The sequence below is a fragment of the Mixophyes fleayi genome, chromosome 8, assembly GCF_038048845.1.
Source record: "Mixophyes fleayi isolate aMixFle1 chromosome 8, aMixFle1.hap1, whole genome shotgun sequence".
In the NCBI taxonomy this organism is placed as follows: domain Eukaryota; kingdom Metazoa; phylum Chordata; class Amphibia; order Anura; family Limnodynastidae; genus Mixophyes; species Mixophyes fleayi.
In genome coordinates this window covers 10,441,212-10,464,688 of record NC_134409.1, presented here as the reverse complement: position 1 = coordinate 10,464,688, position 23,477 = coordinate 10,441,212, and the positions used below count along the sequence as shown (strand labels likewise).

The window sequence follows — 23,477 nt, the reverse complement described above, 5'->3', positions numbered from 1 at the left end:
GTAGCTGACAACATTATGTCTGTGAATCAACTTTACAAATCAACGTTTTGAGTTTAAGGTATGTTTGAGTCTGCAACTTATTATGTTCAATCATCATCTGCTGTTGTCTGTCTGTACCCTATCAGCCAATCAAATCATTGGAATGTTAACAGGACAGCCAATAAGATTGGTCACAGCAGATGGAGGTGAGTGTGTTGATCATATGTGAGGCAGTAACATGTCCTCTTGTGATGTGTTAGTGAGGACAGGGCTGTATGTGACATGATGTGAGGAGGGGAATGGAGGCAGCAGGAAGCCACAGACTGAGAGTTATATAGTGGAGGGAACAGGCTCCCCCAGCAGCACAGAGTATATCAGGAGAGGAGTGATGCGTTAGTGAGGACAGGGCTGCATGTAACTGGGGCAGTGACATGATGTGAGGAGAGGAATGGAGGCAGCAGGAAGCCACAGACAGAGTTATATAGTGGAGGGAACAGGCTCCCCAGCAGCACAGAGTATATCAGGAGATTAGTGATGTGTTGGTGAGGACAGGGCTGCATGTGACAGGGGCAGTGACATGCTGTGAGGAGGGGAATGGAGGCAGCAGGTTTTGGACTTATTATATTAAACACTACTGGTTGCACACTATTGCAAACATTAATTCCATGACCCTCTTCCCCAAATAATTAAACCGTTTTATCTGTTTGCTGGGGGTTGCTAAGCTACAGGGTGAAAACTGGCCTTAAAGCTCCCCTAATACACGTGCTCTATTTTATTATCACAAATGTGTAACCTCTAGGTGGATGAGTAGGTTCATTGGCTGTTATTAAATTCACCTTAGTCTGTGTGTGTGTGTTCGGGAATTTAGACTATAAGCTCCAATGGGGCAGGGACTGATGTGAGAGAGTTCTCTGTACAGCGCTGCGGAATTAGTGGTGCTATATAAATAGCTGCTGCTGCTCCTCCTCCGACCCCATATTTGAAATTTGGACAGGACCAATTGAGGCTGGGGGCTCCCCACAATCCGTCACATATCTACAAAGAGGGACATTTACTACATTTAGCAGAACGAGCAGAAAAGCGCCATCACTCTCCGCACCGGGCAAATTTTGAAGCCATTCCCGCAAACCCGAAAAAAGTAAACACATCCCGCATTTTCCGGGGGCAGTTCCCAAATGTGAGCAGAGTATCGCACATCCTCATTTTTAGTTCTGCAAAATGACTTTAATGTCCGATTGTTCACTATACGCTACATCAGGTCTATTTACAAACAGCCTTCTGGATTTCAAAGGCACAACAACATTAAATTTCCAGAATACAACTAATAGATTTTTCATTTAAAAATTATTGGGAGAACAGGAGATTCCAACGCCAATGAAAAAAATAAAAAATTGTAACTTGTGCAGCAGTGATGTCACTGGCTCCTAGCGATTTGATAGGCTGCAGTCTCAGGAATACTGGTTCAGCTCACATAAGAACACAGTGCGCTTAGCAGTACACAGGATACTAATTAGCCGCACATTCCTGTCTGCGTTTTCTCATCAATAATGTGCATATAATTTCCTTCCAGCTGTAATGAGGTTAAGTTTCATTTCATCATAAGATAAAGGTACCGGTCAGGAAATCACACTCAAGTCTCTCGTACCAAGAATGACCTTCACTTTTCCTGTCTTAAGCCACAAAATGTCCAGATACAGAAAAACAAAAGTAAAAACCAAGCAAATACACCTAATATTGCATCAAAACCAGGGTGATAACTCTCCCTCACATTTACACTCCAATTTACCAGTGCAAACTGCAGAACTACTTTGAGAAACTGAAAACTCTGGGACTCGCCCACATTAGTATAGTCACAAGCAAGTGATGATAAGTTATTATGCGTTTATCTTAGCCAATCATAGAGCAGCTCGTCAGCTGTTTGTCTGACACACATACAAAGTATTGCTTTGCATTTTTGAAAATGGCTGAAATTCCTACAGCCAACATCATCCTTCCATTGAAGTGGGTGATTCACTCAGAGATAACTGATGTCAGTGTCAATTTTTGTTGTGCGAAACTAAACATACAGTATTTGAACTTTGCAAATTATTAAAAGTTAGTAAGTTCAGTTAGGGGTGCAGGATTGGGCGTACTGGTCATGTGTTCACTGTGCATAGGAGACGTGCAGGGACCAGGACAGGGCAAACTATGGAGAGGGGGATGAAGGCTGGGGGCTACAGGCAAAGTAATAGACTGTTGTCCCTGGGGATCAACCATAGTTGTCAACTATTGTTGCCATCTGGGAGATCCCAGGAGGAAGGGGGGTGTAGTGGGAGTTCGGAATGCGGCAAATTGCATTTTGGCCCCACAACAAAATTTTAGTTTTAGTGGTGGCGGGGCCAAAATGATGCAGCAGGTTTGCGAGAGAACTGCCTGTCCTCCCGGGAGTCCGGGAGACCTATCTGGAATTTGAGACTCTCCCGGACATTCTGGGAGATTGGGCAAGTATGGGTTCAACAGAACCTCGACGTAGAAATGGTCCAGATAGCAACAATGTGATTGTCATGTGTATTTGGGGATAATAGAGCAAATCTTTGAAGAGTGCCAGAACACCCTATCCACGCACCAAGAGGGGGAGGGGGAGAGGGAGAGAGAGAGGGGGAGGGGGTCAGGTGCAACTAGGGCAGCAGTCTGCATGTGCAGCGGAAGGAGCCTCAACCTAGTGTGGACCCCTCCCCCTCCTTCAGCAGCTATATAAGTGGCCCTAAAAAGTTGCTGTGCCAGGACAGAAAGTCCCCTTGGTGGCCCCTAGTCGTCACTGCTTGACAACATCCCTTGTTCACCCCAAGCATGAAAGCAAAATATGATGGAGAGTTGAACAGTTGGGTCATATAGTTAACGCATACATGTAAAATATGATATAGAAAAATATATTGTCCTGATCAGAATTAAATCTTGTAAAATGTCTCTCTGAGCATCACAGGGTATAAGTCTGCGGTCTGTTCCTTACCTACATCGTGGTACGTGAAGATATAGGGCAGCGAGACATTAGTGCCTAGTTCATTAGAGGTCGTCACCAGAGCAGAGTACTCGGCCCCACGAGTCACAGAGAGCGGCAGAGTCAGAGACGAGGTCACGTCTGAGCTGCAGGCGCTGGAGATGGTCTCATTGTGCGGTTTCTGCCACAACCTGGAATATATATGTAATCTTTATCTATAACAAAGACAGCTTTATTTGTAGCTCATGTTGAAGTGTACACTGAGCATTGTGGGAGCATTTATGAAAAAGTTACACAGGTATTGTTGCTGAGATCTACAGCTAGAGCAACACAGGAAATAGTCATTATTACAACTATAAAAAGTGTTTATGAAAACAATAATGCGTTTAACTTGGCTTTTATTATCACTAAACTATACATTGTTTTGATTTTATTTAAAGTCTTGTTTGATTTTTCCACTATATCTGTGGAAAACCTCCAAATGATAGAGATGGCCGTGGCTTGATGACGCCAGTTACCTCACTAAGTGGGCAAGACAGAGCGTATTATAAGGTGTCTGTGTGAATATGAGCAGAGTATGCCCACAATTGAATGCATCAGGTGGAATATGGGCGGGGCTTGGTGAGATCATGGGTGGGGCGTGTTGTGTCCCAAATCTCCATGTCTCAACGTTGGGAGATCTAGAACATACTTCCTACTCCCCTGGAATGTCCAAGTGGCACCCAGTTTTCAGGGAGTCATCCCGAACTACACAGAGACGGGACTTGTCGATGTGATTGGTGGCATCAGGCCCCGGCCCTGCTATGCTAGGTTATAAGAGTTAGTAAGTGAGATCTAGAAGTCTTTGTACGGGATCAGAAGAGACAGCATTTTGTTTGCTGTCTCAGGAAGCAAATGGACTGGGCACACCGCTGTCTGCCATTCATTGTGATTATTATTCAACATCTAAAAGGAGAATGTTGCCAGAGGTAAAAAGGGAGGGGGTGGGGGACAGTTTGGAGGGCAAAACACTTAAAGATGATTTGTTTTGATTTTCTTTACTATTTGTAGATCTTATTGGTAAAGCCGGATTATTCATTAGGCAACCTAGGCTCTCTCCTTGGGGTCCGGACTAACAAAACCCATTTTTTATGCATGTTATTATCACAAAAGGAGGGAGGAGGGGGCGCAATCCAATATCTTGCCTAGGGTTCCATGAGGTCCTCATCAAGCTCCACCTATTGGTGAGTAAACAGTGGTTACTCCCATGTCTGAGAAATGCTGTCTCAAGATAATTACTTTCTGAGTATCTGCTACTTACAGCCAGTGGCGTCAACCATTCTGTGGGTTGAATTAGTATTTAGACGATCAGTTGACTAGTAGCTAATGACATAACTGACGCTCATCGCTTTCAGTGATGTCACAGGCTCCAAGTGAATAGATCATAGTCATCTACTCTCGCAGAATGTCTGTGAGATTCCCGAATTAGGGGGAAGACATCATAAGAGAGCCGGCGATGCACCAGAGAACGGGTTCCTTCCGCAAGGTGGGAGGGTACATCGTATGCCCCTCCCACCTCCATGAAAAGCTTTTTAAACTGGCACCTTACGGTTGATTACACGCTAGTCCTGCCCTCTTGACGCAAACCACGTCATCAAGCTCCTCCCAACTCCTGGCACTCAGGTAGGAAAACTAGGTGAGTGAGTATCGTGGCTGACTTCCCCGATGTCGGCGATGGGTTATCTAGTGCCAGTTTCTTAATAGCTTGGCAGGAGGGGGCACTGTTCTGCTGCCTGCGGGATGATCATTTATTTAAAAAAGATAGAGAATAGAACAACTTACAATTACGGTCTATTGGATTTTAAATCCGGTAAAAAAAAAAAATGTTAAAATTAACATCTCTCGTAGTAAAGGCAGATACTCAACTGCAAAGTACTGTTTGACGTTATGAATGTTTCTCTTCCTCTTTCCCAGGAACAGGAAAGTCGGCCGAACTCGCCGTCCTGTTCACATGCGCCAAATATTGGCCGATCCGGAGGAACTGGAAAAAACAGCAGTCATTTAGTACGGCGAGTCCAGTAGATAAATAAATAGATTAAAAAAGAGTTGAAAAGACAAAGACAAAGACAGATCTATTCCAGCCATTAACATTTGTTTTACTGCAGTCAGACTATTGCAATCTAATTGCTTTTCATTAATATTCAGTGTTTTATATTAATAGACGAGATAAGATTGTATACTTTGCAGAGTATACTACATACAGGGTTAGACTATCCATATGACTAAACTGCACAGTTTAGGTTCCTAATTTAGAAGATCTTCCTTATTTACATCTAGGACTATTGGTTCCCTATTGCGTTACCAGGTGCTGTTGATCAATACTTGTGACTTTATGAGTGGCTGAATCATGTTCCCCAGAGTTGCTGTGTGCATAGATTTTATTGTCATTTAATTTTAACCCACATCTAGATTACCTTTAAATAAATCAAACTCTATATTATTCACTGATCTCAATTTAAAATACTCAGAATATAATTAATAAAGTTCCTCTCCTTAGCGCTGTAACATTCATGGTTGGATTATATATGCTGTCAACATGGGGGTATTTCTGTGCAATATCATTTATTAATTTTGCACCAGCCAATTCCGTAGCGTTTTACATTTGGGAACAAACACAGTAATAGAACAATACAGACAGTGGTACGAGGGCTTTGCATGCAAGCTTACAATCAATGGCCATGTACTTGGATGTGGAAAGTGATGTTCATCATCACCAATTTATATAGCGCCACTGATTCCGTAGCGCTGTACAGAGAACTCATTCACATCAGTCCCTGCCCCATTGGAGCTTACAGTCTAAATTCCCCAACACACACACTAGGGTCAATTTGTTAGCAGCCAATTAACCTACCAGTATGTTTTTGGAGTGTGGGAGGAAACCAGAGCACCCAGAGGAAACCCACGCAAACACGGGGAGAACATAGAAACTCCTCACAGATAAGGCCATGGTTGGGAATTGAACTCATGACCCCAGTGCTGTGAGGCAGAAGTGCTAACCACTGAGCCACCGTGCTGCCCATATGTTCATGCTGAATTAGACGCATATACAGTCAAAAATTAACGTCTACAAATCTGCATGTACAAGCCTGCGGCTAGATTAACTGACAGACACTTACGTCCAACGTGCACGAACGCACCGCAGACCATCTTGCAGTACCAACACGAGAATGTCGTTGTTCCTAGTGGAAGACTGAGATCATTTACGCTGATGGATTTTGCGTTTGCGGCTTCCCATTCCCGTTTAGTGTTATGATTAAGGATTTTAATTCTCTTCTTGGGGCAGTGTGTATTGCGGGTCACAGAACACGAAAGAGAGATTGGGGTACCCAGATGTACGACGGAACCAGGACTAACCACCTCCATTTTGGCGTTTCTGCATTCCTCTGCAGATAAAAATGATCAGACAAAGAAATTCACTCAACTTAAATTCTTTTTTTTTTTTTTTTTTTAAATAGCAAAATTCACATCCCCACAGGAAGTAGCAGCTCTTGTAAAACCTCACATATATCAATATTATTAACATCTGCAGATGTTTTTACTTAGCATTTTAGAAGTTTAATATTATATTTTTATTAACTGTACCTGTGAAATGATCCCGCCCCCGACTGCCTCAAACCCCGCCCTGTTTTGTCCACTTACATGATATGGGGCAAATGCAGGATTTGTAGAGGGGGGTTTCCACACCACACCACCAGTGGGTGTGACCAGCATGCATGGGGGCGTGGCTATAATTTTAAACAGTGCTTGGCTGCTCTCCAACTCTCCCTATCCCCATAATATACATGGGCAATGCTGCGTGCACTACTGTTAGGTGCACGCAGCTCTCCCTTTTCAAGCAGAGCCGTGTGAAGCGGGGACAGGTTCCAGCCACCTTAATTATACATTGCTCCAGGCTTGGAGGGGATTTCCAGGTACTAGGTTTGCCTAAGATGTTACATGTATGCCCTGCTCCTTTTAAGTTCCGCAAATGGGGGCTGTCCTTCCAAATCAGTTGGGAGGTAGGCAACATTCTGATTGGTGGGAAAATATTTAGAGTGGGATACAAACCACTCCCGCTTTTTCCTTCAGTAGTCTCCGCTAACCTGTATGACTTTTACGTTGTGGCACCAAATGCATATTTGCAACCAATCAGATTCTAGCTATCATTTATCTAGCATATACTAGAAAAAGCTAGAATCTGATTGGTTGCTTTGGGCAACACCTCCACTATTCCTTTGTAGAAGGTTTTAGAACTCTACCACCTAATCTGTTGGATTCGATTTATACAAGTTATATCTGTTATATTGTTAGTCCACCGTTTTTGTTTTCGTGTAACAGCCAAACACATCGGTAACGGAGAATCGCGCACACCATGCCATATCCCAGCCATATAAATAGTAAAATCAAAACATCTCTTAATTAAATAAAAATTGTAAATTGCTTAAAATGTTAAACATGCTAAAAAAACAAACAATATATTTTTTCCTTCTGGTTTTACAGAATTAAGGTGTTGGAACCAACCTGCTCTCATTTTAATTATAACACACAGAAAGGCGATATTAACAGCCGTCCAGTACATCCAAATTCCTCTCAACATACGCAGAACATTAGGGAAGATTTACTGATCCATAGAAGAAGCAAAATCTGGTTTTAGGACAACTCGGACTGGGACACTGAAAAGGTAAAATTAGACATGTACTGTTATAAGCCTGCTAGGAATACTTATGCTGCTGAGTTGTGTAAATGTTATAGAGAACATACAGACAGATATAATGTATCCACCGCTCTGATCTATGGTCACTGTCTCACTATTGTCAACATTCTAAGATCGTTCTCAGGATCACTTTGCAGCTGAGCAGGTGGCTCTCAGCGGATTACATCTTACTGTCTCTGTCAGGTTTACTCAGCTTCACTATAAATCACACATTTTAGTATTTTAAATACTCATTTTCATTAAATATTCACTTTTTTAAAAGGTTCAGAAAATAGATGGTTAAAAAAAATGCATCTTGGTCAAAGCTGAAAAAATAGGGACATTGCCAGCATGAAATCTCCAAAACCTGGGTCTGGGACAGTTGGCAATGGTGCCAGTCATAGGTGATCAAAGATACAGATTACCATTCGACTAAACACAGTGGAGGCTGCCATTTTGTGGTGTGAGCAAAAGTCAGGACAATGCAGACGATCAGTGAACTAAAAACTAGGGACACCCTCATCCTTCTCCTCCCTGTTTCCAGCTTCTGTTCTTTCCTCCTTCTCTCCCCTTCCCCGTCATCACTTTATGGTACTTCGGATATCTCATAACCATTGTACTTTTTATTAATTTCTGCTCATATTCTATTGCCCACGACGACCTTTCCCTCTGTAGGGATTCCAGTCTCCATATCTTATCTGTATGGCAATTTCTCAAGGTTATCACTCTTATGAGTTGTATTATTATAGCACATGCTGTACCATTTCATTTTGAAAAAAAAAAGGAATTTAAAAAAAAACAAAACAACAAACACAAACTAGGGACACATGAGCCACCTGGGCTAACGCGCAAATGGCAGAGCGCAACCTGGCCGCCAGTGCAGAAAGGCAGAGCGCAACCTGGCCGCCAGCGCGCAAACGGCAGAGCGCAACCTGGCCGCCAGCGCGCAAACGGCAGAGCGCAACCTGGCCGCCAGCGCGCAAACGGCAGAGCGCAACCTGGCCGCCAGCGCGCAAACGGCAGAGCGCAACCTGGCCGCCAGCGCGCAAACGGCAGAGCGCAACCTGGCCGCCAGCGCCCAAACGGTAGAGCGCAACCTGGCCGCCAGCGCACCTTGGAGACCCTAATCTGCTTGCTAGATACCAAAGCAAATAGCCTCAATCTTTTGGCTAGTATACAGCAGGAATCCCAGTTTTGCCCATTGCACAAGCAGCCTTTAGTCTGTAATAACAGCCACTTGCAGGCGTATCTCCTATAAGCTCTTGGTATTGCCGAGTGGCAGAACTCAGTTTCCTGTCCTCTACGTGTAGTGATGGGTGCACTATTTGGGTGGGGGGGTTTGACAGTACGTATATACGTGTTGTCTCATTGTAGTGTTTATGTAATTGTACTTTTCAGGTCCTTTCCTATGCTGCTCAGTAATTGCCTCTGTATTGTACACACTAGCTGTAGAATTTCCAATGTGTGGTTGTGTGGTAATCATATGAAACGCATATTATATAAATATATATCTTAGTCACCACTTCACAAACTAGCTGACAAACGATGGAAGCCGTAGAGTTACAGGCTTCTTCATAGTCATGTGATTTGATGGAATACTAGAAAACCAAAATGGTGGCCAACGTCTGCAAGAAACGCAACCTCAGAAACTGGGTTAAGAATTTTGTTTCAGTTAATTCTTTTTTTTTTTTTGCTCAATCATTTCCGAATTAATATTAATTATCACCATCTCCTTATTGATACAATTGCATTATTAATGTTGACAAGTTCTAAATTTATATATATGTTGCAAACAATGGTAGTGTTTTTCTTTGTGGAACCGAGAGTCAGATGTGAAACTTGAGAGTGATTTTTATGAGTGGGTTCTGCATAGATTGTTACAGAGGTTTGGGACTGTGGAGGGTTAGAATGGATGTAATTAAACAGCTTGAGCTCTGTGGCTTCTGTCTGTGTTGTTCAGTCAGTTATTTATATCAGAAAAATGATTATGTCTATTGCCCATGGTTAAAACGCAACATGCAATCACCATGCTGTGAATATTTGCAAATATTTTGGAACATAAACACTTGTGCAGGACACCTTAAATCCAAGTCACATTAATTAAAAAAATAAAATACAACAAAACTTATATAACTGCTTTCCAGCCTGATAAGCATATATCATTCGACTGCATTAGATCAGTGATAATATCTAACATCATCCAAGAATATCTGGCTAACGTAAGACTATACAGGCAGTGACCATGTACGTTTGGTAGTTTATGTCATTTTGCCCTATACGTTAAAAAAAAACAACAACTGTATTAGCTATTAGTAGACAGAAGACTATGGCAGTTAAGAGAGAAACTCCCCCAAAATATTAAAATAAAATCACATGTATCAATTGATAGCATGATTTGCACATTGTTAATATTCTTTCTGCTACCTTCTGATAGAAATATAAGTATATAATACAGTTGTCATTATCCAGTACAGCTTGCTGTATCCATACTGCCTGAAATGATTGCCCCCAACATTGGCTCCTGTCCAGGGGTAGGCTGGACTAGGTGACAGAGGGACATTAGCCACCCTGGGTCGGTCCCATTGTGGGCTACCTACAGCTGGGTCATCTGCATTTTTTTTCTTTTAAAATGTTCCTAGTAGGCTGCTGAGCAGAGTTTTGCCCCCTAGGCTAAAAATTGCCAGCCCTCTCCTGCCTCTACCCCTGTTCAATAGAACATGGGCTAGATTTGCTAAACGGCAGGTTTGAAAAAGTGGAGATGTTGCCTATAGCAACCAATCAGATTCTAGCTGTCATTTTGTAGAATGCAATAAATAAATAAAAGCTAGAATCTGATTGGTTGCTATAGACTACATCTCCACTTTTTCAAACCCGCCGTTTAGTAAATATACCCCCATGCAGAGAGGTTAAACAGGAAGAGAGTTTGCCTATAACTGGGGTACTGTGTCTCCCCCCTGTTCTATACCCATTGGAAGCCCACCCCAAAGTAAATGCACACATGCAAATGAGAAACTAATAGGTTTCAGAGAAATGAATATCAATGTTTGCAAATATTTATATTAAGAGACACAGATTAAAAATATTTTATTTATCTGCATAAATATGTGTCTATTCATACACTATATATAGATTTATATAAATAACTAAGTAAATAAACATTCACACATACAACTAGTGCCTAATAGGAGAACTTCTGTTATATAAGATTGCACAGTTACATGGAAATATAGTTTAAATTTAGATATTTTCTTAAGAGGCATCTAAAGAGAATTCCTACAACAGACTCACCTGTGGTTTCCTGCTGTCCTTGTTCTGTGGAAGGTATATAATTTAGGAGGAGTATGATCAGACCCACACCATCTATGACACCTCTGTATAGCGCCATCCACAGCAGAGACATGTACAAAGTGCTGTGCTGAGCTCCGTCAGAGCTGCTTTGTAGATTATCTCACAATTGTCTCAGCCCACAAACCACACGTGTTACATAGAAGACTCCACCTTTCTGATAAGCAGAACAAACCTGTGTGTTGTCCTGTGGTAATCCCATGTAATGTGTTAGTGAGGACATATAATAATTCTATTACCTACAGCAATATATTTAATACATCATTTTTACAAGAGGAAGGGGGGTACACTAAAACCAAATCAACTACTTAGACATTTCTGCATTCATGAATTAATTAATTCAGGTGAAAGATAATTGCTGATTGCCTGCTATAGTTTTAATGCGGGTTTTCACCTTTAGCAAATAACCTGCAATGTTTATGATGGCACAGTGGTTAGCATTGCTGCCTCACAGCGCTGGTGTCCTGAGTTCGATTCCCAACCATAGACTTATCTGTGTGAATTTTGTGTGTTCTCCCTGTGTTTGTGTGGGTTTCCTCCCACAATCCCCAAAACATACTAGTAGGTTAATTGGCTGCTGATAAAATTAACCCTAGTCTGTCTGTCTCTGCGTGTTATGGAATTTAGACTGTAAGCTCCAACGAGGCAGGGACGGATGTGTATAACAAATTTCCTCTGTACAGCGCTGTTGAATTGGTGGCGCTATATAAATGATGATGTTTATGTCGGATTTCGAGAATTTGCCATAATATATACATTGGGTTTACAGTATTTTGTACATACCATTTGCAAGGTGTCTGTTAAAAGCCTTATATGTGCAAACAGCCCTCCACTGAAAATAGTGTTTAAAAATAGCTATTCCAAAGTAGCATTAATAGCACATGGGGGCATATAACCAGTGTATTGGCAGAACAACTCCCGCAGCAATTTGAAGCTGGGTACACACTGATGCAATTATTGCATTATACGATAAACAGCTGTTAGGTCAGATATCGCATTAGTGTGTAAGCTCCTATGATCATGTTTTATCGTAACAAAACACATGGCATCTGTTGATTTGGTTTTATAAACTTCCTAAAAATCATGATCAACAGTGGAACGATGTCGGACAAATGTGGCAGTATGTAGGCACTCACCACCAGCAGTGTAGGCAGATATCTGTACAGTGTACAGAGTCACCATCTTTTCGGCAGATGGTTATGAGAGATGACGATCACAGATCTGAAGGTAAATCGTGTAGGTGTGTACACAGGAATCTGCATGATCATCGGGACTTTAAGTGGACTTTAAGTGGTTGGTGAAATCGTTACAGAAATCACATCTGCAGTCATTTTCTGCAGTGTGTACCCAGTTTAAGGTGGCAATAGCAGTTGATCGTGGGTGAAAAAAGGCAATATTTGTTGAAGTAAACAATGTTTTCACATGATAATTTTATTAAAATATGTATTATTTTTTATTTATTTATTTTTAAATTTCCTACAAAGTTAATCTGAAAGTCGAAGACCAGACTTCCAGCTTTACTACACATGTGTGATTCGGCATATGGGCTTCTCACATGTGCAGATAGATCGTACTGGGCCGGCAAAGCAGTAAGTTAACTCTTGCCACTGCCCAGTATCGGATCCATTGGGGGCGATTGGGGCACCTCCACCCCCCCCCCGAGAAGGGTGACTGCCTGTGTTGCCGAGATGCAGAAACAGAATCCTGTCCAACCGTTCCTATTGTATTTAAAACTTTAAGGAGCCCATGGATGGGGGAGTGGTGTGATAATGCCCAGATATAGGGACTCCTTATTTGAAAAAGGACAGTCACGTTTTTCAAATCAAATACCCCCTTAGAAGTCCAAAAATAGAGGGGGTTTATAATGCCCACATTTCCCCCATCCTCAATATTCTCAGGGGTACCTTCATTTCATGCAGTAGTTGTTTAGTTTCCAGATGTTAAGCCTTGTTGGGCTATCCATATTATTTCTATATCGTCTGCATTTCATTGAACACGAGCAAAAAAAAAATGCTGATTTTTTTTTTATTAAGAATCCGTCATTTTGCTGGTTTGGGAAGGTGCACTGATGCCAAAGCAAGAACCACAAACTATTTATTTTAGGTAAATTTTCTTTGCCATCTCAGTAGGGTGTAAGCAAACTACTATCTTTCTGAAAACTCCTCTGAATTAAGCTGGGTACACACTGCAGAATTTTCCACCAACTTTTTATGCCGATAGATTTTACATGCGATCGATGGTCCGATCGCTCGGTCCGATCGCTCGGTCCATTGACTGCATACACACTAGCCTTGTTTTAGATGATAAAGGGAAGAGCGGACGCCCGGTTAGCGACTTTTTACAGAAATGTTGTTGTGAGCAATGATTTTAATTTTGTACTCACTGAAGCAACATCGGTCGGATTGGTCAGAAATTGATACACACTACACAACGGAATGGAGATTGGAACGAAAATATTGAACGGTACGACCAACCAAAGGAGGCGACAATCGTCTATTTGGGAAGACTTTCGACCATCGTGTCACTACACCAGGGGTGGGCAAACCAGTCCTCAAGGGCCATATAATAGTTCATGTTTTTAGGATTTCTGTCTGTAGAAACAGCTGGGATAATTACTGACCCAGCCAAATAGATTAACTCAGCTGTGCATGATTAAAGAAATCCTAAAAACATGAACTGTTATATGGCCCTTGAGGACTGGTTTGCCCACCCCTGCACTACACACACTGACCCGACTTTCGAATGAGCGGTCGTATGTCGGCTGTTTGAGCCGATTATTGGACAAAAACCCTGTAGTGTGCACCCAGCTTAAGACAAGGTATAATTGTAATTATAATTATAATTCTGCATAAAAAAATTACTGATATTGATGTTGGAATGTGACAGTCCAAAAAAGTGCCAAAATAGGGTTAGCACAGGGGTGAGAAAAGTCTCAGTGGTGAAGGGGTTAAATAAATGCTGCAGCTAAACAAGTGTCAGTAAATATAGCGCTCACAGCAGTGTGTCAGTAACCATCCAATCAGCATTATACACAATATTTTACTGACTGTTCCTTTTTTCTTGCAGGTAAACATTTAACTACATTTGTATTCAGTTAATTTACTGACGATTATTAATCCCGGTTTGGACTATAGTTATAATCACCGGTCACCAGAGGAACACCCGGCATCCTGGTTTGCAATTAATTAATTAATTGCATCTAATCCTGGTAATATTTTTTAACACCTTTAGATCATACTTTTCTTCGTTGGCTTTAAGGAGATCCCGGGGGAGGGGGGCGTGCAGGGGTGGGGCTTGACGAATCGCATCATTTTGGCCCTGCCCCCTACACGTTTGTCACCATTTGGGGGCTAAGATAATACAATATTAGCGTCATTAACCCGCCCCCACCACTTATCTATTGTGGGAGGTTGCCCAGGTGGTCTCCCAGAACTGCGGGAGTCTCTCGGACATTCCGGGAGAGTAGGCAACTATGCATTAAAGAAAAGCAGCTAATGAATCTCTAGAGACTGAAGTGTCTTTTACATTTCTGTCTCCATTACTGAAGTCATGTTGTCTTACCTGTCAGTCTTTGATTAAATCTTGGTCTCCATGAAAATGGCCACCTCCATAGGCATCAATACATGGACATAGGACACAATTTCTGAGCTGTGTCATCATGCCACAGATGGCGAAGCCAACCACGTCTTCTACTGGCTCAGCATCAGGGAGAATGCCAGACTCTTCAGGGAGTGAGGGAGATCACCCCTATTTCAGGGAGTCTCCCTGACATTCAGGGAGAGTTGGCAAGTATGGGTTAGATGTAGAGAAGTGTAACGTGTCTGTACGGCTGAGTACACACTTGTGATTGGTCCTGCCACTCATATACCCACCCCTTTGGCTTTTGGCTGGGCTGTAAGAGGAACAGAGAAGCCTCAGGAAATTGGCTGCTTCCCCTGGGGCTCCAGCTAGTGGGGGCACCTTACTAAATCTTTTACTAGGTGGTAGTGCAGCTTTACCATTACTACGGACCTTTATTATTTTGCACATAAGTTAAACACTAGCTGTATTTTCATCTAGCACACAAATACTGGATAGCTTTATTGTTACACTGAAATTTACAGTTGATCTAGGACATGCTCTTTCCCAACTATAAATCTGTCCCCTCATTTTAAATTTACCTCCCCCTCCAATGCAACATGGTTTTTACCCAGCTGCAAAGTTACTCCTTTTTTTATGCTTTCCTTTCCTTAATGACTCAAGCCCTAGTGATATATTTACTAAACTGCGGGTTTTAAAAAGTGGAGATGTTGCCTATAGCAACCAATCAGATTCTAGCTGTCATTTTGCAGAGTGCACTAGATAAATGAAAACCAGAATCTGATTGGTTGTTATAGACAACATCTCCACTTTTTCAAACCCACAGTTTAGTAAATCTAGCCCCTAGTGTTTAAACAAAATACACGAACCATGAATTCACTCCCTCCCCTGAGAAATACAATATACAATTTTCTTTCAAATGTAAACAAAAAAAAAGTTATTGCCAACAACACAGACACCCCGAACATCAATAAACAATCATTAAGGGGGAGTGGAGACCCCTCTGGTCAGGTCCCTGCCTCTGACAGGCAGGTGAGTGTGTCATGTATGTGGGGGTGTAGTGACTCTGCTCTTGGGGGATTGTGTGAAGAAGAGGAAGTGCGTCAAGGTGAGAAACAACGTCTGTGACTTGTAGAAAAAGGTACTGAAACAAGGGGGTGGGTAGAAGTGAAAATAAAACAGCTTTAACAGCATTAAACAAACAAAGCCACGTTTCCCAGAACAGCCGTGTAAACAGGTTCTGTGGCTGGATGATGGAGCCAGGAGAGATGGGGAGATGGAGACCTGACTTATACATCTCACTTACACCAACTAAAGATGTGTAAAGACCTAGAGATTATATTTGTGATGATTTTCCCAAATTTGGACACAAATTAATTGGATAAAACTAAACAAAAGTTCAAAGCATATTTGCGTAGTAGAAATAGCTGAGTGCCGTTCTTCAAAGTACAGATGTGCGTCTCTACAATATGTCTAATTGTAATAATCTCTTTACGCAAAATCAAATGTTGTTTTTGCATGGGTCTGGAGAGCTGGGTGCAGGCGGCAGAGGATGCCATTGCTCCGCCAAACTCCCCCCATTGCTTGGTGTAAGCTCTTGCTGCGTCTTACCTTGGCAGGCAGGAAGTTGGGGCCGGCAGCCTTGGCTCCCCAGACTGAGATCGTGGTGCTTGATTGTGACATCATAGCCAAGCGCCACGCGTCCAACATCACATGGTCATTGAGGAGGAGCAGATTCACATGTAAGGGACATTAAACACACAGGATGAGTAACATTATGTTTCTTATTCAATGTTTTAGGTGCCCCTACATAGGAAAACCGAGGGGGGGGGGGGGTTACTAGTGCCTGGAAACCCCCATCCAAGCCTGGGGCACTGTATAATTGAGGTGACTGGACCCTGCCCCCACTTCACACAGCTCTGCTCAAAAAGAGAAAGCTGCATGCACCTAACAGTAGTGCTCGCAGCATTGCCCATGTATATTATGTGGATGGGGAGAGTTATAGAGCACATAAGCACTAACTTAAACTATAGCCACGCCCCCATGCATGCTGGTCACGCCCACTGGCGGCGTGGTGTGGGCGTGGTGTGGAAAATCCCCTCTACAGATCCTGCGTTTGCCCCTTCCCTAACCATTCACTGACTCCTGTCTTTAATACTATCAGCCAAGGCAGGTGGAGTCAGCGCAGGTAAATATAATGGCACCGGTTATGGCTTATAAGGTATGCGGACTTAACATCACTTGCCATAAATTTTCCTCGTAATTACTCCTTAATAACTCTTATTTTACCTTTATACAACACGTGTATATTTTGCTAATATAATATACACACAAGTATGGTATAGAGGGATTATGTTTAGGATAGTCTACATGACATTGTATAATACATATTAAGGATTCTGCATCTAGTGGTGAAAAGGAGAATCGCAGCTTTAATGCATCTGCAATTTTTTTTTTATAAATTATTAAACTTTATTAGCAATATTTCTTGACGCGCTGTTGGGATCACAATGTGATAATCCAAACTATATCCATATTCCCAATCCCTTCAGTAGATGCCGAATCCCGGTGCTGGTGGAATAAACCAATATGCAGCCGAATTTAGGAGGCACATTTTATCCTCAAATATGGAGAGCGTGATGACGTACTTCGCGGCATGGTGCATCTGGACCATGATAACGCAATGGGCTGGAAATTGCATCATAAAGTCCCTCCCACCACACGCTTGAGGGGTCCAGGGCGGCGTCCTGCTCCCCCGGGAGTCCGGGAGGACTCGCCAAAATTGGAGAGTCTCCCCAAGTATATGCTGAAGGTAGCAACCTACTGGACCCTTAGTGACCGCATGCATACCTTCCAACTGTCCCTATTGTGGCGGAACAATCCGATCCGTGAACTGCAAAGTGGGTGGGGCTTAACCAAAAGTGGGTGGAGTTATAAACAATTGGGGGCAGAGTTTCGCCAGAATGGGGGTGGTGCTTATTTTGTCTCTATTTCAGAATTTTAAATGGTAGAAGGTATCGCCTCAGGCCTCCATTCAAGTTTTGCTCAGAGGTTTTACACCTAAACATTCAAATATGAAGTTATCTCTATCTATCGGCTTTTTTTGCAGTTTATGCCCACACCTACCTACCAGCAGTCCCAATTTTTCCCGATTCTCAGCAGGGTCTTGTTTTGGCAGAATGGACGTGCTCCAAGCCATAGTTCCCAACATTGTAAAATAATTTCCAGGAACCTTAGATCTCCTCCGTAGGCTGGGTACACACTGGAGCGTTTTCATCCAATAATCGGGCAAATCAGCCAACATACGACCGTCCGGTCAGAAGTCGGGTCAGTGTGTATAGTGACACAATGGCCCAAAGTCGTTCCATAGTGCCGATTGTCAGCTCATTTGGTTGGTTGTACTGGTATATATTTTCCATCCAATCACAGACCGATTATGTAGTGTGTATACACTCATGTTCACGATCTCTATAGAGTTTACAGGGTCGGGCTCTTTTCAGCCGATGCTAGCGATGAATGTCCCAGTGAATAAATGTAGAGACTGCTGTAGAAGGAATAATTCATTTAGTTCGGAGACAGAATGTTTAGTTTCAGAGTCACAGAAGTTAACGAGATCCGTTAGGACATGTGTATAGCTATAACAAGGCGATTTAATCAGTGCGACAATGTGACAATAATTAATGAATGAATGTGGCACAAGGCTCCGCAGGGGTGTTTCCTAAAACTGTCCAGTAGCTGTACCCCCATCTATGCACAAGGAGGACAAACATTTCTGCAAAATAAAATTCATGTCTGCATAATATGTCCCTGGTATACAGCCCGACGGAAGATATTTACAGGCAGAGAAGGGAGATATTTCACACTTTCCGTCTGAGAACATAGTAGTCATCCAATTCTTCAAAGACGTAGAAAACCTTTTATACATTGATTCTCTTAATAATCTTTTAGAGTCTTTGTCTGTGTGTGTGTGTGTTAGGGAATTTAGACTGTAAGCCCCAATGGGGCAGGGACTGATGTGAGTGAGTTCTCTGTACAGCGCTGTGGAATTAGTGGCGCTATATAAATAAATGATGATGATGATGGAGGATACAGTAAATGAGAAATATCACCATTAAGTCACCGGGGTTATGATCGGGGTGACGGTTAAACAAGATCTAACACTTCCCACCTCTGTTGCTGGAATGCTGATGCGTTGAAATGTTGCTCTCCGTAGACGTTACTCATGTCTCGTTATTACAAATGAGGAAGCTGTAGATTTGTATTAAGCATAAAACATGTAACTGTCATCTGAAAATAAAAAGTGTCGCAGTAACACATGTCTGAATAATATTAAGCGTATCATTTTAACATATTTTTTCACTTGGTCTGATCCCTATGTCCCTTTGGCGCTATTATTTTATCATTATGATCGTTTATTTATATAGCGCCACCAAATCCGCAGCACTGTACAGAGAATATTTATCACTCGCATCAGTCCCTGCCCCATTGGAGCTTACAACTTAAATCCCCCAACACACAGATTCAATTTATCAGCAGCCAGTATGTTTTTGGGGTGGGAGCACCCAGAGGACACCCAGAGAGTAATAATGGCAAAAGTATTACAGAACAGAGGACATAGTGCTCCAGGGTGTGAGGCTGGATACAAAATTGCGTAAATTTGGTCACAATGTGGACTCTGCAAGAAATCCTATTTCCGGTCCATGGTGCATAGGCAAACCGAGGGGGAGGGGTGGTTTTTTAGCAGACGCAGGCTGGGAGAGGCGTGGCCGGGGGGCACACAGGCGGCCGCATCTCATGAAAAGGGATGCGGCCGCGTCATCAATGACGCGGCCACATCCTCTGTCATGTGATGCGGCCGCCTGTGCGCTGACACGGCCGCATCTGATGTCATCAGATGCGGCCTCGGGGGAAAGAATTGTATTTTGCGGCCGGTCGGAGCAGCCCGGGGGGGGCAATGCCCCCCTGCCCCTCGGGCCAGCCCGCCACTGTTTTCTAGTGCCTGGAAACCCCCCTCCAAGCCTAGGACACTGTACAATTGAGGTGGCTGGACCCTGCCTTCGCTTCACACGGCTCTGCTTGAGAAGGGAGAGCTGCGTGCGCCTAACAGTAGTGCATGTAGCATTGCCCATGTATATTATAGGGATAGGAAGAGTTGGAGAGCAGCCAAGCAACGTCTAAAATTATAGCCACGCCCCCATGCATGATGGTCACGCCCACTGGCGGCGTGGTGTGGAAACCCCACTCTACAAATCCTGCGTTGCCCCTGTGGTGTTACATAATTCGGAGGGGAAGGGGGGGGGGCAATGCCTGTAAGGAAAGAGACACTAATTAGTTTTGTACAGATTGTGGGTGAAGTACGCAGACCAGTTATCATTGTATGTCATGCACCTCTTGCAGGACCATATTTAGAGCAAACGTCACGATCAGGATCTATCTTCATCTGGCCCCTATCATTATACTACTCACTCATCCAGGCAGCAACAGGTAAACAGCGCAGGTAGAGATGGGCGGATCCGGCAGCATTTCTTGCCCATGTGCGAGACTTTGGTAGCTGGGCGCCAGCGATGACCTTTAGGAGCCAGACCGGGCACCGCAGGACATCAGAAGCCGCCCCTCGATATATATAAATAAGTATTTTATCATTTCAGATTTATTGCAGGTCTACTTTGACAAAGACAATGTGACCTACTTGGTTTCAGACCGTGTACATGAAGTAATCCAAACCCAGCGCCCATGTGCTTCTCCAAATCAGTGGTTCCGTTTCACCAGTCGAAGGCACCAAATCCCGTTATCATTTACTGTCTATTCTCTATTTTACAGTTTTAAAATGTACTTTGCGGTTATTGATTCATCGACACTTTCCTTAATATATTTGTAAAAAGGTCAGGTAAAAAGCACTGGGGCAATGGACCTACCTGGGGGCCTAGGTCTGCCTGTGTAGTGATAGGAGCCACCAACCTGGTGTGACTACAGCACTCTTTCATAGCTATGAAAGTGGGCCCCTCGAAGTTGTTGCGTCTGGGCCAGAAATTACTCTTGGCGGCCCGCCTGGTGTTAGACGTCAGGGCCATAAGCAAACCGAGGGGGGGTTTCCTAGTGTCTGAAAACCCCCTCCCAGCATGGGGTACTGTATGCTTGAGGTGGCTTGTCCCGTGTATATGATGGGGATAGGAAGAGTTGGAGAGCAGCCAAGCACTGTCTAATATTATAGCCACGTCCCCATGCATGCTGGTCACGCCCAATGGCGGCGTAGTGTGGAAACCCCTCTACAAATCCTGCGTTTGCCCCTGAGGGCTGCAGTGATGGCTGAGGTAAGGAAAGGGGAGGTAATCAAATAGGACAAACTCTGCCAGCTCACTACTGCCCCCAACAGGTGTCCATCTGCCTCACACTAGGAATTCTAAGCTATAGAATCCTATTCTTATTAATCTATGTGCATAATTAAATCTGAATTCTGGGAAAACTACCAGAATTTAGATTTCCAGTGGGGAAAAAAAACAGGACTGCATGAAGAAAAATAGGGACTCACGAAGGGACCGACGCTCAGTTACTCCACGGTGGTTTCTGGAGACAGATTGTAGTAAATATCTCCACTTTGCATAATTTTACTATTGCATTACACGATGAAAGGTTTGTGCATTGTTTCAGCTTTTGCATATAATAGTTGGGTGAACCACTTCCTTCCTGACCTGCCTGAAAGTGTCACTAAATTAAGACCTGTGTTGCGAGCCATGAAGCATTCTGTTCCTATTTCATCGACATTATAAACCGCACAACATTCGTTTTCACTTGCACAATTACATGGTAGTTCTCAGTAACGGCTGTAACTGCTTCCTGTAAAAGGCTCAAGTGCTCATTAATAAATTATACCCAGGATACTGTCCCAATGCCGGTGTAAATTGCCAGAATGTGTGTCCAGTCCAAGGAATGAGATACTGGGCCTGGATTCATTAAGAGGCGAAGAGTGAACACAATTTGCGTTTTTTAAAAAGAAAAAAAAACGTAACCAAAATGCGCTCACCTGAGTCCAAAATCAGCAAGAAGAGGATCTTAGGGAATGGTTCTAATTGAAGACGAGTGTAAGTACCCTCTGCCGATACGGCACGTGCCGCATGCAGACTCAACATACTACAGGATACACAATAGTATATATAAAGTTCCATCAGGATGCACAGATTAAAAAAATATTCATAAACACATTAACACCTAATAATAAAGTTATTTTACATAAAATACATTTATAAGGATGTAATTAATGTCTCCTGACTCTTGATTGGCAGTCAACACCATCACTTGGCACTTACACCTGCCGTGTAGCCGGGACAAGTGATACGGCTGAAAATCACCTACCTTAGGGATGCGCAAAACTTTTATGGGACGGATGTGCGTGTGCTCAACCTTAGCACTCCCTTACAAAGACAATGGCTACGTGCATACTCCTCTATTCCGCCCATGAAATCGTCAGCTATAGAAAGTGTCCTTTGCGTTCAAAGATGAATTGGGTATACTTGTGCTCACTGGCGTATAGTCCTTTTCTGAGCTTTTCAGAGCGATTTTATGCAAAATACAGCACGGTGGCTCAGTGGTTAGCACTTCTGCCTCACAGCACTGGGGTCATGAGTTCAATTCCCGACCACGACCTTATCTGTGTGGAGTTTGTGTGTTCTCCCTGTGTTTGCGTGGGTTTACTCCGGGTGCTCCAGTTTCCTCCCACACTCCAAAAACATACTGGTAGGTTAATTGCTGCTAACAAAATTGACCCTAGTCTCTGTGTGTGTGTGTGTGTGTATATTAGGGAATTTAGACTGTAAGCTCCGATGGGGCAGGGACTGATGTGAGTGAGTTCTCTGTACAGCGCTGCGGAATTAGTGGCGCTATATAAATAAATGGTAATAATAATAATATGAGCATTTAAGTTCCCTAATACATCAGGCCCACTCTGTACACAGGAAGAACTTAATTGTCTATACATCATTCTGTCCACAAAATTATGTCTTGTGAACAAAATGTGAATTGGACACTGAAAATATTGGAGATACAAAATAAATATTGAGCATCCATATACTTAGGGCCCGAGTCATTAAGGAGAGCAAATAAAAAATAAAATAAAGAAAAAGGAGAACTTTGCACCTGGGCAAAACCGTACTGCATTGGAGGGGGGGGGGGGTAAATTTGAAATACGGGGACAGATTTACAGTTGGGGTAGGGCATGTCCTAGAGCAATTTTAAATTTCAATGTAAGAAAATAAAGCTATCAAGTATTTGTGTACTAGATGAAAAAACAGCCAGTATTTAACTTATGTGCAAAATAATAAACTAGTTTGCACCCCTGGTATTGTAACTTGGTTTGTCCAGGAGCAAATTTACTCCCCTTAATGTCTCAGACCCTTAATGTTGGTTATATATGATAGCCAGAAGAACAGGTATTGGGTGGGCACAGCGTGTTCTAGCCATTTCCTCCATCAACCACAAAGTTTTATACCAAAAAATGTTTCCTTGTAAAAAGCCCCAGTCGTCCAAAAAATATTTAATAAACTATTAATCAATTATTTTAAGTTCACTAGGGTAATTACCTATATACGCATATGTATAATTAAACATTTTGGAGGAATGTCTTCCTACTGGCTCAATTTATTAATACAATGTTCTCCTATAAGACAAAAGTTAAGAAATTCAACTCTGTTGTTGATTCTGAACCGTGTCTTATTTTTTTCTGCACGTAGCTCACTGAATAAGAATGGATTTTCTATAAGAAATTATTTGCAGGAACATTAGAATTTCACGGGAGCTGTCGGTTTGATGACAACTGACCACCTTTTATAAAAAAAAACCACCCCTTTCCACACTCACATTAATTAGTAACGAGATTATCCAAAACCTTTTATT

At 42.7% G+C, this 23,477-nt stretch overlaps 1 protein-coding gene across 1 annotated transcript in view; it reads right to left on the bottom strand.

Moving 5' to 3' along the window:
* The window catches only part of LOC142098920 (interleukin-12 receptor subunit beta-2-like), a 28,429-nt gene extending 17,341 nt beyond the window's left edge, over positions 1 to 11,088 (bottom strand). The window contains exons 1-5 of the mRNA XM_075181869.1: positions 10,956 to 11,088; positions 7,496 to 7,647; positions 6,112 to 6,378; positions 4,862 to 4,976; positions 2,969 to 3,147 (exon numbers count right to left, since the gene is read on the bottom strand). Coding sequence (XP_075037970.1) covers positions 2,969 to 3,147; positions 4,862 to 4,976; positions 6,112 to 6,378; positions 7,496 to 7,571 — 637 coding nt within the window. The 5' untranslated portion in view covers positions 7,572 to 7,647; positions 10,956 to 11,088. The remainder of the gene's footprint in view (positions 1 to 2,968; positions 3,148 to 4,861; positions 4,977 to 6,111; positions 6,379 to 7,495; positions 7,648 to 10,955) is intronic.
* Positions 11,089 to 23,477: the final 12,389 nt, after the last annotated feature.